The 12,910-nt window shown below is 39.2% G+C and overlaps 1 protein-coding gene across 3 annotated transcripts in view; it reads left to right on the top strand.

Moving 5' to 3' along the window:
- Window positions 1–12,220, top strand: part of CDC123 (cell division cycle 123) — a 37,823-nt gene extending 25,603 nt beyond the window's left edge. Inside the window, exons 11-13 of one of the 3 annotated variants that reach the window (XM_005240159.4) lie at window positions 4,868–4,996; window positions 6,905–7,042; window positions 7,860–12,220. In XM_005240159.4, coding sequence (XP_005240216.1) covers window positions 4,868–4,996; window positions 6,905–7,042; window positions 7,860–7,886 — 294 coding nt within the window. In that variant the 3' untranslated portion in view covers window positions 7,887–12,220. The other 2 variants (XM_013301352.3, XM_055808247.1) reach the window with 2 other exon arrangements.
- Window positions 12,221–12,910: the final 690 nt, after the last annotated feature.

Here is a 12,910-nt window from a genome sequence, read left to right as displayed (position 1 = left end):
TGTCTGAATGTCTCTTAAACATTGACAAGCTTGGGGCATTTTCTTTTAAGTTGGGTACTTAATAATATTATGCAACATTACTACATTGTTTTGGTGAAGGACTACCTGTTGCTAAGATTCCCTCTGCACAGTGCTTACTCCAGGTACTTTTGATGGAAATGTGTCTGAACATTCAGCAGAATGGCAGTGACATTTCAGAAAATAAGGTGGGGGTGATATTTTGCTGACTTTAAAAATCTGGGGGATTCTTATATAAAAAAATGAAAATAATTCCTGGGCTTCCCCCCCTCCCCCGTCCCCTGTCCTGTGGTCGTGATAACTTTTACTTCATATATGGAAGTCTAGGACATGAAGGGATAGTTGTCAAAAGAGGATATGAATGTGGCATGCCCAGTTTGTGACAGATGGAAGCTAATGGTTTTTTTCTTTTCAAACTGTTCCAGGCTGTGGTTCTGCCTTGGCAGATCAGAACCCTGAACATCCAGATAGTGATGGAGTGGGTAGAAATGTCCCATCTGAACTTCAGGTGCCAATAGCAGATTTAGTTACCTTGACCTCTCCCAGTGTCAATGGAGAGAAATAGGTCAGATGAATTGTGTTTGAAAGGCACACACGTATTGTTTTAAAAGCAACCACAACCAAAAATGGGTTGTGTAGCCTTAAATGTCAAAACCTGATTTTTGGGAATCATATCAGTGCCATGAGAAGCTTTAATTTTTTCCAAATCCTAAGCCAGAAATGCAAGAACAGTGGCTATATACTTTTGTTATATAGATTTGTGAGTCTCACCGTTTGACTTGTTTACAGTTATGGCGTTGGAAGTCTTTTATTTGAGTTGGGACTATTTGTAGTAAGTCCCAATTCTGATTTTGAATGTTGCTAAAGTATTTTGAAATTGTGTAATAGTAAATCATGCCATAGTTTGCAAAACAGAAGCTAAACAGGAATATGTGTCATGTGGAAAACAGCTGTTGTACTGTTACTCAGCTCAACTTTTAACATAGGTATCTAAAAATCAGGCTACAGGCTAAAACCAGCCATGCTGAATGGTGGTGAAAATTACCTGCCCAGGCTCAGGTCATCAGACTTCAGGATGCTGCCAGGCAAAATGAGGAGCAACACTTCAGCATTCAACCATGTTCTACCATTGCATAGTCTGCCTCGCAGCTGAGGCATGGAGACGTATTATTTAAGTAAAAGGTTTCAGCCTGTGTGTTCTCAAATGTGCAGTGTTTCTTCATCTGTCAAGATAAAGTATAGCTGTTTGTAGGTACCTCTCGGTGCCTTCTACCCTCAGGTCTTGTAAACTGCCAGATAGCCCTTTGTGCGTCAGATCCCCCTCCTTTCACACGTACTTCTGTGGTTTGCAACTGTGTTATTCATTGCTCCCTTTGTATGCGAGTTATAGGCAGCACAAGAATATTGAGTGTTGCCGAGTGTGATTAATTTCCAGAGCCCGTGCTCCTCATCAGGTTGGTTGCATGGCAACCTAACGTACGGAATGAGAGAAACGTCCACTTTAAATCAGATGTGAATGAAAGCAACCCCCTCCCTGTGCTTGCTTTAGTTACTGGAGAGACTGTATGGAGTAGGCTGCCACAGGTTCTGCTCCTTGAGTTTGAGGGTGGCAAAGAAGCAGTGGTGGCCTGGCTGAGAACGACGTTTTCTGTGTCCACCTTTCCTGTTACTCTTCACCGAGCTCATCTAAGCAAGTGCCTGACTTTGCAGACCAGTCATCTTTTAAGGAAGAAACGCTGTCAATACAGTCTTCCAAGCTGGGTGATCTGCAGAGCTAGTCCTGAAGAAGTTATGTTGCAGGACTGGTAGCCTGTTCTCATTTGGATCCACTTTTTTTTTTCTTTTTTTTCTTTTTTTTACCTGCTAGCCATTCACAGTCATAGTGCAACAGCTGAGAAGCCTGACAGGCTCTGCTGGTGCTCTTTGTTAACAGCTTGTAACCGTGTTCAAGACAAGTCACTGTGGTAAGACAAAGATGCAGCCAGTGGCTTCAGCCCACTGCTAGCTCACAGCTGCTCTTGTTAACATGCAAACTAGTGCTTTCTCTGCCTTGTGAGCATTGTCACTGTGCGTGAAGGTGCAGCTGCAGTTAGGGCGATGTAGCAGTTCAGTGACATTTTAGCTATCTTTTCACTTCCTTTAAACAGGCCTTGTCATAGGTACTTCCTTTCAACAGCATGTTGCATAATTCTTTAGTAAAACAAAGCGTGAAGCTGACATGATGTGCTAAATCTATCGGTTCCTGTTTCAAGATGAGGAAAAAAATCTCAATGTAATATGAGTTGGTTTTGGTTTTTTTTTCTCTTCAGTTATGCACAGCTCTCTTTCCTGGCTCGTGCATTTATGTGCTGTCATATGACAAAGATTACTGATACAAGAAGATGGCAGATAAATAGCTTTACTACTGCTCTTTAGTACAAGTGATCTGAAACTGCATTTAAATCGTGACATTGCATGTAAGACTTGAAGGAGCATTTAATCTTAAGATAGTTTGGTTACTGACCCAGAGTTATATACGCTCCCTTTAATGAGCCCTGAAAAGGAATATTTAGTTTGTTTTGCCACTTCTCATTAATTTGCAGCGACCAAAGCTCAGTGCAGATTTAAGACCGTCTCAAGGAAACAGTTGTTGTAGAAGTTGTACTGCTCTCTGGCTGCTCACAAAAAACAGGTGTCTCTTCCAGTAGTCTCAAAACCAATTTTTGTTTTTTTCCAGCATACATTCTTCCCTAGAGAAATGATGAGTTCCTATGAAAAAGCTGTTTCATGTCTTTGGGGTGAGGAGGAGTCTCTGTGATAGCCTTTCATAGGGAAGTCCTTTATGAAGTGTAAGCATTTCTGATGCAAGGAGATTCTCTGAACTGCTGAATGAACTTTGCCAGCCATTGCTTGTGTGTGTGATTAAATGGATTCATTAGCTTGTTTTTCTAGTGTGATAGAATAAATCTAAAATTACAGTTTCCTCCTTCTGCTGCCTTGGAGCTAACAAGATGTCCCCATTAGCAAAAGCAAAACATCGCTTATATAATGAGACTTTGTGACTGCCTTTTGAGATGAACAGAGGTGGAAAATGACAGCAGAGCTTGCCCTGTTCTCTCTCTGCACCAGTGGTGTCAATATTAGTGCAGAAGTGTTGCAACTTAGCCACGCAGATCTGTGCTGCTTCACCCTTCCGAAACAAGTAAGAAACCACTCAGGTCTGTGTCCCTGCAATTTGCTGTTTCTTTTGTAGGTGTCTGGTTTTAGTACTGCTGTTGGGGTGCACTGGCTTCTCAAAACTTGCTCTGCGAGAGCTGTACCCTGTGGCTCTGCCCTGAGAGAGAGAGACCTGTGAAAGCCTGCGTGCAACCACACGCCCGCTGGCTCAGTTCCAGTTTACAAGTAGTATCATTGGTTTCCTCTGTGCTGGGACTTCCCCCCCTCAGTAACTTGCTGTGGACTGTAACAGACCAGCCAGAGCGTTTCTATTCTCTATTGTATGGGTTTCCATGGGTTTCCTATTCTACAGTGCGTTAGTAGCTGTGGGGGTGACTTGGGTAGTGTGGGTGGGAGAGGAAATCTCCATGTTACTCTGTGATTGAAGGCTTCAAAAGCATCTTTGTGAGTTAGAAACCAGATGGCTGTAGTGTAAATCATTGAAGATCTTTGCTGTTTGTATCAAGATAGGGAAGGCCTTTTAAAGAAAGGAGATCCCTCAGGAATGAGGGAAAGGAAGAGAAGGGTAAGTAAGTTTTTAGTAGCTGCCCAGTCTTCAGGTTTGGTTTCCAGTTCCAGTTGGTCTTTAACAAAGACAATAAAACCCTTCAGTCCTGCTTATACTACAGCAACCTTTTTCTTTCCATATTTGATAGATCTGGTTTCTTCAAAATGTAATACTTTTTTTGCAAATCCTTAGTGCAGGTGTAGTCATATTTCATTATAATTCATTGTAACATTTTGTTTTATTAGAATAGATGACACTTCCTTGGGTAAGAAAAGATAGCCCTGTGCTGGTGATTGTATCTTAAGATGACTCAAGGAACACAAACTTATTTCTTGCTCCTCTGCAGACACCTCTTTTACCTTTAATATGGCTTGTTAGTCTTTCTGCTTTCATTTTTCAGTTAGAAAACGGGCATGCTCTTGTGCATACTACCAGTACTGTTTGGAACACAAATATATTAAAGATGAGGCAGGAGAAACTAGTCTGGACTGTTAGTAATGGCTATTAAAAATGCCTTTAAGTTATTCTTTATTTATCTATATCTGTGCAGCACCTTCCAGCTTTCATGATCTCCTTTAGCATTTTGCAGACCCTGCTCTGTATTTGCTGGGTCCCTTCTGAGACCAAGAACAGCAGTTCCTGTAGACTGCTGAATGTACAGCAGTGCTGAGGTGGCTTTTGATGGAAAGCAAAATCCCTGTTTGGGGGGCGGGGATTTTTGTTTGGGGGTTTTGGATGTATGATTTTTTTGGGAGTTTTTGGTTGGGTTGGGTTGGGTTTTGTTTTTTTCTATTCCTTGCTCATGCTGTCTAGGGATCTCAGAGGACCGTGGGTATTAGCCAGAACTTCTGTGGTCTTGTCTGAAAGCACCTTGCATAGAACTGAATTCAGTTTGAGTTCTGTCCGATCTTCAGTTTAATAAAAATAAATAAAATATTAAGTCATAGCTTGCTGCATTTTAAAACTGTCTACTGTAAAGGATGTTTGAATATTTTAAGTGCTTAAAACCAGATGATTTCAAATTTGACATCACCTTGTCTAAAGACCAAGCATACTACGGTAATGTGTGTGTATTCTGGGTTGGTTTGTTGTTGTGGTTGTTTCAGTTCTGTGGCTTGTTTTAATTCTTCTGTTGTTCTGTTGCAGGGTAAGATTTGGTTAATAGATTTTAACCCATTTGGTGAGGTAACAGACTCCTTGCTGTTTACGTGGGAAGAACTGACCTCTGGGAAAAACTTGAAAGGAGACCAGGGTGAAGGGGAAGCAACAGAACAGGTACAGCCCTGTGATGAGGGGGACTGGCTAACATCCAACAGGCGTTATGCCTTCCTGCCTTCCTTTTGTCCCTCCATCAGTCTGTTATAGTCAAATTGGGATGCAGATCCCATTGAAGTAAATGGAGGTCTTTATCTCATGAAACATAAACTCTTCCTCAGAAGAATCTACCTTAGCAGACAGTACTTAATCTCAACAAGTACTGGGTGCTCGTTTTAGATGCCTGCAAGGGAATTTTTAGTTCAAATGATACAAGCTCATATTACAGCTTTGACCACATTGTGAAGATGATGCCTGCCCTGAAACTTGGTTTTGTGCGGTTTGGATGCATTCTTCTCAATTTATCTTAAAATCTGCTACTTTTCTATTTAATCACTTGAAGTTTTCCTTTGTTCTTGGTAGCTGTCATACAGTTTCCCAGAGTTCCAGACTTATGTTTGGGGGGAGGCAGCAAGAAGCTTAACTTCATTCTCTTCCATATATCAGATACCCTCAGGGAAGTCTTGTCCTCTGGTTGAACTCTCTGACCTTGCAGAGCAGGGCTTTTATGTCCCTCTTCCAAGTTGTAGTGCCTCTGTGAAAACAAGTAACTTCCCATCGATACAGAGAGGGAGGGATAGTCTTCATTTATTTGTACTCCAGCTTTCTTCTCACTGCCTGTTTGAGACAGTCCTCACATCTTAAGGAGCCCTCGGACAGCTGGATAGAAGATACAAAGTAGCATGTTATCTTGGGAAACACTTGGTAGTTGTCTGAGGAGAGATGGCAAGTCAAATAGCGTGGGCTTTTGTCTATTTTTTTCTAGCTGTTAAACTGCATTAGAGGTAACTGAAATGGTATGCTTTATTGAGCCAAATTTAAAATTTGAGCTTCACTTTGGTTCTGTCGCCATTTTCATAACACACTGCAAGGGAAATACACCTCTCTGCAGGATATCATTCATGCTGTTTTCTCTTAGTCTCACCATGTGGCAGTTGCTGTATGAAGACCCATTCAATGAACCTTCCTGGTAAAAGCTGTGTCTCCTTTGTTAAAACACATGCCCAATTCTTGAGCTGTCCATGGGACACCTGAACTTTGTTTTGAGGATTTCTTTTTCTTAGTGCCAGACCCTTTGCAGTTTTCTGTGGTGTAAGCCTGGATAAAAAGTAGTGACCTGTCTTCATGTGTCAGCTTACATCTAGTCACAGAATCTGGTGTGAAGTTACCGAACTTCTGTCTTTTAAAATGAAGCTGCTTATTGCCACACAGTGGGCCGTTACGTTGTATGTCAATGTGTTGAACTGAAAATCATACAAATTACCCAAAACCTGTTGCTTCAGTTGAGTGTTTAGAGATATTTTTTTAGAGAGATATTTTTTTCCTTCAGTAAATAAATTGGTTGGAAAGCTTAGGTCATAATTTCACTAAGGTTATATTTGCAAACATGGGTTTAAACAAAGAACCTGTGAAGAGAATTTTAGGGATTCTATCCCTAAAATATATATAATTTTATATTTTTTATTATTATATTTTTTATTTTTATATAAAAATATATTTTAAAAACAAAAATATATTAGGGATGTATTTTCTTCATCCACATAGGTAGATACTCTTGCCTGAAGTTCCTTAAAGCTGTTATTACAGCACTGTTACAAATGTATGTCTATTAAATGCATTAACAATTGTTACATTTTAGAAACTTTCAAGTGAGAGAATAAATGCCTTTATGTGACTGTTAGTAACGTTTTAACTTTTGCTCTTAAGTGGGCAGAGATTTTAATAAGAAAACTACAATATTTAGAAAGTGCAGGTTTAATTGAATGAATGCCAAATAATATCATTGGCAAAGTGACTCAGTCTCACGGAAAACATTGCTAGTTTTATTCACGTACTCTGTTCTTGTCTTATCCAATATCTTTTCCAAAGGACTATCCAGTTTTCCGTTGTACGAACAGTAAAGTTACTGTCCAGCCTAGTCCATACCTGAGTTACCGACTGCCAAAAGATTTTGTGGACCTTTCTACAGGAGAGGATGTTCACAAATTAATTGACTTTCTTAAACTGGTAAGAAGTAGTGAAAAAAACCATCTTCTGACCTGTCATGTTTGTGAAATGGCAACATCAAAATGCCTGGAATTGTGCTTTTGTAATTAACATAGGTTACATAATTACAGAAAAAGTAATGTATGAAACCATCATACGATGTGGTGTTGGGTTTTTTGTTGGTTGGTAGTTTGTTTATTTTTTTTAATGACAAAGAATAATCTTTAATACTAATTTCACTTACGTTAATAAATTTTACCTTTACGGGAAGCAATGGATGTTTACTGAAGGATCTAGCTGTGTTTTCTTTCTTATTTAAATGTAAATACAAACATAGTATAAATGGAAATGCATTTTGAGTGGTCAAAGCTAATGCTTTTAACAACTTCTTTGAAAGTTAGAAAATAAGTATATTAGAAAAAAAACCATAAACACCTGTTCCTTTTTCAATACAATTTTTTTCTTTGTTCCTTTGAACAGTGATATGAAAACACGGTATCTTTATAAGCTAGGGAAGAGAGGGCAGTTGCCTTCATCTTGACCACTGATTTCTGCCACCACCACCATGTTCTCTGGTTCTTGTACATTCTTTTGGTTAATGTGTGGGACAAATCTTGTTCTTTACTGGGAATAAAATCCTGTAGTTTGGGATGGGGGAGAGGGCTGATACTGCTCTGTTCCATTTGCTGGAAACTACCTGTTACCATTCAAAAATGGATTAGAAACGCAGTCATTGTCTAATAACCATTGTATCTGGAAACACTTGTTGTGATTTATTAGTGTTGTTACTTCAGGTAACTTTGTCCTAACATTATGAACTCTCCTGTTCTGCTGACAGAAAAGAAATCAGCAAGATGATGACTGAGGTATCAAGAAGCATTACACTGAATTACAAGGAAGAAATGTGGGAAAAGCTATATTTAGCACAACTATTAAGCTATTGATTAAAAAAAAACCCTGCTTTTTATAGTCCATGAAAGAACTGAAGAGCTGTTCATCCTGTGTGTCTGCTGGCTTGTATAAAAGTGTAGAAAAGTCTTTTGCAGGGAAACATGAAATATTAGGGTGCATTCTCACTGGATTCCGGGCTAAATGCAATTATACCCTGGTGCAAGCAAGCAACAATCTGAGTGCAACTGAACAACTGCTTTCTCATCTCATAATTGAAGATTGATGCCATTGAAGTATGCCATCAGACTCTGCAGTGGTAAATATGATAACATTTAATGCTTGTGCAGTTACAACATCAAGCATTCTCTGAATTTAGGCACAATCTTGCTTAAAATATAGTCACAAGGAAAGAAAGGAATGTTTTTTTTCTGTAGTAACCTTTTAAAATTGTAGATTGGCTTTCTTTTGGGAGCACTTCTCATCCTTCCTTTATACATAAAAAAAAAGAAAAGATAAAAAATGTGGAGAAGAGATTTTTTTTCCTTTGTTATGAGGGTTAATGATTCATTTCAGAGAACAGCTAAGATGTAGTAGAATACTTAATGTTTGAAAAGTTTTAATTTCAGGAATTTGAAATTTTGAATGCATTTCAAGTAAAGTAATATTTTCACGGTAGCTAAAGCTATGAAATTTGTTAAACTTCACCAAATTTCATTTTTCATAGAAAAGCTTTCTTGAAACTTATTTTTTAACATGATTACATACTAGACATCATCTGTGGCTTTAATATAAATAGTTAAACATAACATCAACCTGTAGTTTTATATGTGGACTCAGTTTTGTTTCTTTTGTACCACATCTCTGAGCTTTTTAAGAAAACTATTACTCTTTCAGCTCTTAAAATTCTAGATTCATTTGGTGGTACTTTAGGTTTTTTGTATAAAAGGAAGCTTGGCTAAATCTGGAGAATCAGAAGCTCTTGTTACCAGTTGCTGTTATTTGGATGGTGGAGAGAGGGCAGTTTCAGACGAAGAGCCAACTAACTTTTGAATATAGGTGTTTGCATCACATTGGTAATGTATTGACAGTGTGGTGTGCACAACTGTTGAAATGAAAGGACATTTGGGGATGCTTATAGCCCTGGAAACTGATTCCTGTTTCAAACTAATTATGTGATCCTTTGTGTATATAAAGCTGTTCATGTTTCTTTGCCTTGCTTTTCTGTCAGATTGATATGGTGCTCAGTTACAATCTGTTCTTAGATGTTAAATCTGAGCTTAGATGTTAAATTATTACTTACTGTCTTTATTTAGGTTCAGTTTTGAATGAATACTGACTCTTAAGTTAAAGATTATGCAGATTAAGAATCCAGTACTACCAAATACATTGATGAAACATCACAGATTAAAGCTCCTGGAGTCTTGAGAGTACAAGGTCTGCCTAACCCTTGAAGTGATGGAATCTCTTTCTCAATAGCTTTTTGTATACAAATTGGAAGATCATTAACTCAGGGCTGGGCTATACCTAATCCTGCCATACTGTGGGACTTTGGATGAGTTTTTCTCACCCTTACTAGAGGCATTATTTGAGTATAAATGTCTCTAAAACAGGTAGGAACTTCAAAATATAAAAAAATCAACAAAGCTTCCTTTTTCTTTTAATGTTTTTAGCTGTAACTTAAACTATTGTGATGATCTAACCACACTTCCTTTACATGGATGATGCCCTGGAATTTCCAGCAGATTCATAAGTGCTTCTGAACTGCAGATTATTGTCTTTAAAAATACTGAGTCTTGGTTTAAAGCTGTAAGATAGTTTCCTGCATCCTTTTTGTGGGCTCTGCTAATTAACTTACCGTTATCACAACTTTCTGTGCTGGATATTCACCAGAACATATACAGTGTTGGGACCAGTTTGATGGGACCCTGTGCACTCCAGAGTGTCCCTTTAGGCGAGCAGGTTGGGGAGCGGTAGCCTTTTAACAGTCCTTTGTTTCTTGATGTTATTTATCCTGAAAATGGCATTACCGAGTGAACTGGCCATAATCAGTGCAGAGCTCTTAGACTTGCTGCTTTATGTTTGCAAGAACTGCAGTTTTCTGTGCTCTACATTTATAGCTGAGTGTTTCTAGGACAAATGGCAGTGGAATCAGACACTGCCCCAGCACCTGGCTCCCTAAACAGCTTTGCTTGTTGCTAGCCTGTGCTGATCATCTAGTTAAAGGACCACCATAATAACATGCTGTGCTCCTCCTGTCTCCTACCCAGTGCGCTCTGGCACAGCTTACTCCTCCGTCCCTCATCGGTTTCAACAGCTTTTTAATATACTCAAAGTTTATATAGTTCTTTATAGTTGTATGCTAGTGGTAAGTGAATTCAAAGTTTGGTTTTCTCCCCTATGATTTGCTAACGGGTGACCAATCTGAATTAATAGACTGCTCACCCAAGCTATCAAACACTGACTAACTTTATTGCAGAGTTACGGGAACTTATGCCACTTTCTCTGGGCTTAGTCATCATGAAAAACAATAAAAGGTAGCAGAGCAAAAATACTAGTCCCATGTTCAGCTCCCAATACAGAAAGTCCCCACTATAAAAATGTGTTCTATGTAATCATATTCCCCAAAATACCATATTCTTACAATTTAAATACATACTTTATCTTGCTTCTTTCTCTGACTTACTGAATTTTGTCTGCTAGATTAAAGATTCCTCTTCTGAAAGAATTTTCAGCCCATACGATCTGGGAGGATAAGTAACAAACATATTCCTCTTGGGGAGGTGAGGAAGCTAGTGTTGATACGTAAGATCAGTTTTAAACTGAATAGTAGATGACGCTGTTTTAATTTTGTTTCAGGTCATGGTAAAATCAGTTTCTGCCTCTAGCTATCATACAGAAATTTGAAAATGCAAAATTCCAATTGTTCAGGTCTTTGTTCGTGTGATTCAGTGATATGATCACCATTTGCTGCATAAGAGCCAACTATATACTACATATTCTTGGTTACATCCTTAAAACATTGTATAAAGATATTTGTAATCTCACCTAGATGACAAATGTGGGAAGTGTTAGAGGGAGGTAGCATGCAGTCATTTTATACAGATCATATACTTGCTAAACTCCTCAGAAGCCTGGCTATATTTAATGGCTCAAGTGTAGTGAGGTGCAGTTCTTGGACTGCAGCTCTACCAGGCGTGCCAAAGAAAAGTCTTCATTGTTTCACAGCCAGCGTTTGCAATGCTTAATCTCCCTGATGGATGGTGGGGATCAGGATTCCGGTAACCCCATAATTAGTAGTTGTTAACATGTACTGGCTTAGTTCAGGATCTGGAATAAGGCTTCCGTACTTCAGGGCTGAAGACTGTCCATTCTGTTTGTACTCATTTGACTCTTCTTTCTCCAGTGATGTCCACATCTTTCCTCACCCACCAATCTAATATTTAGGTGAATGTTACGATTAGAGTAAGCAGCAGCATAGGTAATACTGATCTGAATTAAAAAACCCTCTCTCTGTGCACTTTTCCTTCCCTCTTAGAGATGTTTCTGAGTAGTGCTCTATAATATCCAAATAAAACCCTGTAAGCAGGAAAGTAATAGCCAGCTCTGAGTCTCAGTAAAATGAATACCACTTGTTGGATTCTGGTCACAGTGTATGGCTTGTAAAAATCCCTATAACTGTGTCTGATGTTTTTAGATAGGAATTTCATGTATCTCATTCTTAAGCACTCACCTGTTGCTGATGTCCAGGATGCGGTGCTGGCCAGAAAAACATTCCCAGTGAGATGGAGTTCAGACGCCCATTTAAGCAACATAAATCATTAAACTAAACTGTCATGGTTTCAGGCTTTCAGGAGAGCGTTGTCAGATGAAAGGGTTCCAAAGCAGATCAGTAGCAGCATGGAGATAGCTAATGGCGTGGTACAAACCTGTGTAAAAATGCTTCTGGTACCTTTGTGCATGACTGAGTGAGTTTAGCTTTCACACATTGTCCCAAACTGAAGTATCAAATAGCTGGAGAAGAACACAGGATATCTGTCAGGGAGTATAAATAGGCAGATCAGCTTGGCAGCTGGTAAATAATTTCAACCTTGTAAAGGCCAAGAGTATACAATTCAGGTTGTGTTTGGATAGCAAGTCTATCACTTCAAGAAATTATATTGAACTAAAATACGTGTTTTTGGCTAAGAGAATATGGGCCTTGAATTGTAATAAAGAAACAGACCGTAGTGCTTTTGATTCATGATGAATACTTGGTAATGCTGATATTTAGAGGCTTAATAAATCTGTGTTAACAGAAATTTGCCTGGATCTTACATTAACAGTGTCTTTATTTCAGTTTGAATTTGATGACCTTGGTGAAGAGAAAGTTTCTGACTTGTGGCCATCCTGAAATTATATAGAATTAGAATAAGATTTGCTGCCATAATTGGGGTATTTCGTGCAGACCTGAAGCTTTCTTAAAGATACAGAGTCCTTAAGCAGCAATGTGCGATTGCAGATTTTTATAGTAATAGAGACATGGGCACTGCAATAGGAGTGTGTGTGGGGGTATTCTTTTGGTTGGGGGAGGGGACATGCGACCTGCTGTACCTCTGTGTGCAAACTATTGTGGCAAATTACTCCCTAGCTACTAGGAGTGTTTTGACTACTCTAAGGTCCTCTTAATAGCTGACCAGGCTTCTTCCAACAATGTATTTTGTCAGGTTGCAGGGAGAGGTTGGATAGCGGGTCAGTCAAAAACGCTGACTTGTCAGGACCTTTCTTCATGGAAGCATACTGGGTACATACCTGTGGTTCAGGAAGGGCTGGAGGCATGATGCTGAACATCAACAGTGTCCATATTTCCAAAGCTTGGGAGTCATAGAATCACAGAATGGTTTGGGTTGGAAGGGACCTTAAAAACTATCTAGTTCCAACCCCCCCTGCCACGGGCAGGGACACCTCCCACCAGCCCAGGTTGCTCCCAGCCCCGTCCAGCCTGGCCTTGAGCATCCCCAG

The sequence above is a fragment of the Falco peregrinus genome, chromosome 6 (genome assembly GCF_023634155.1).
Source record: "Falco peregrinus isolate bFalPer1 chromosome 6, bFalPer1.pri, whole genome shotgun sequence".
Taxonomy (NCBI): Eukaryota; Metazoa; Chordata; class Aves; order Falconiformes; family Falconidae; genus Falco; species Falco peregrinus.
The sequence above is the reverse complement of the archived record's forward strand: the minus strand, read 5'-3'. Positions and strand labels throughout refer to the sequence as shown.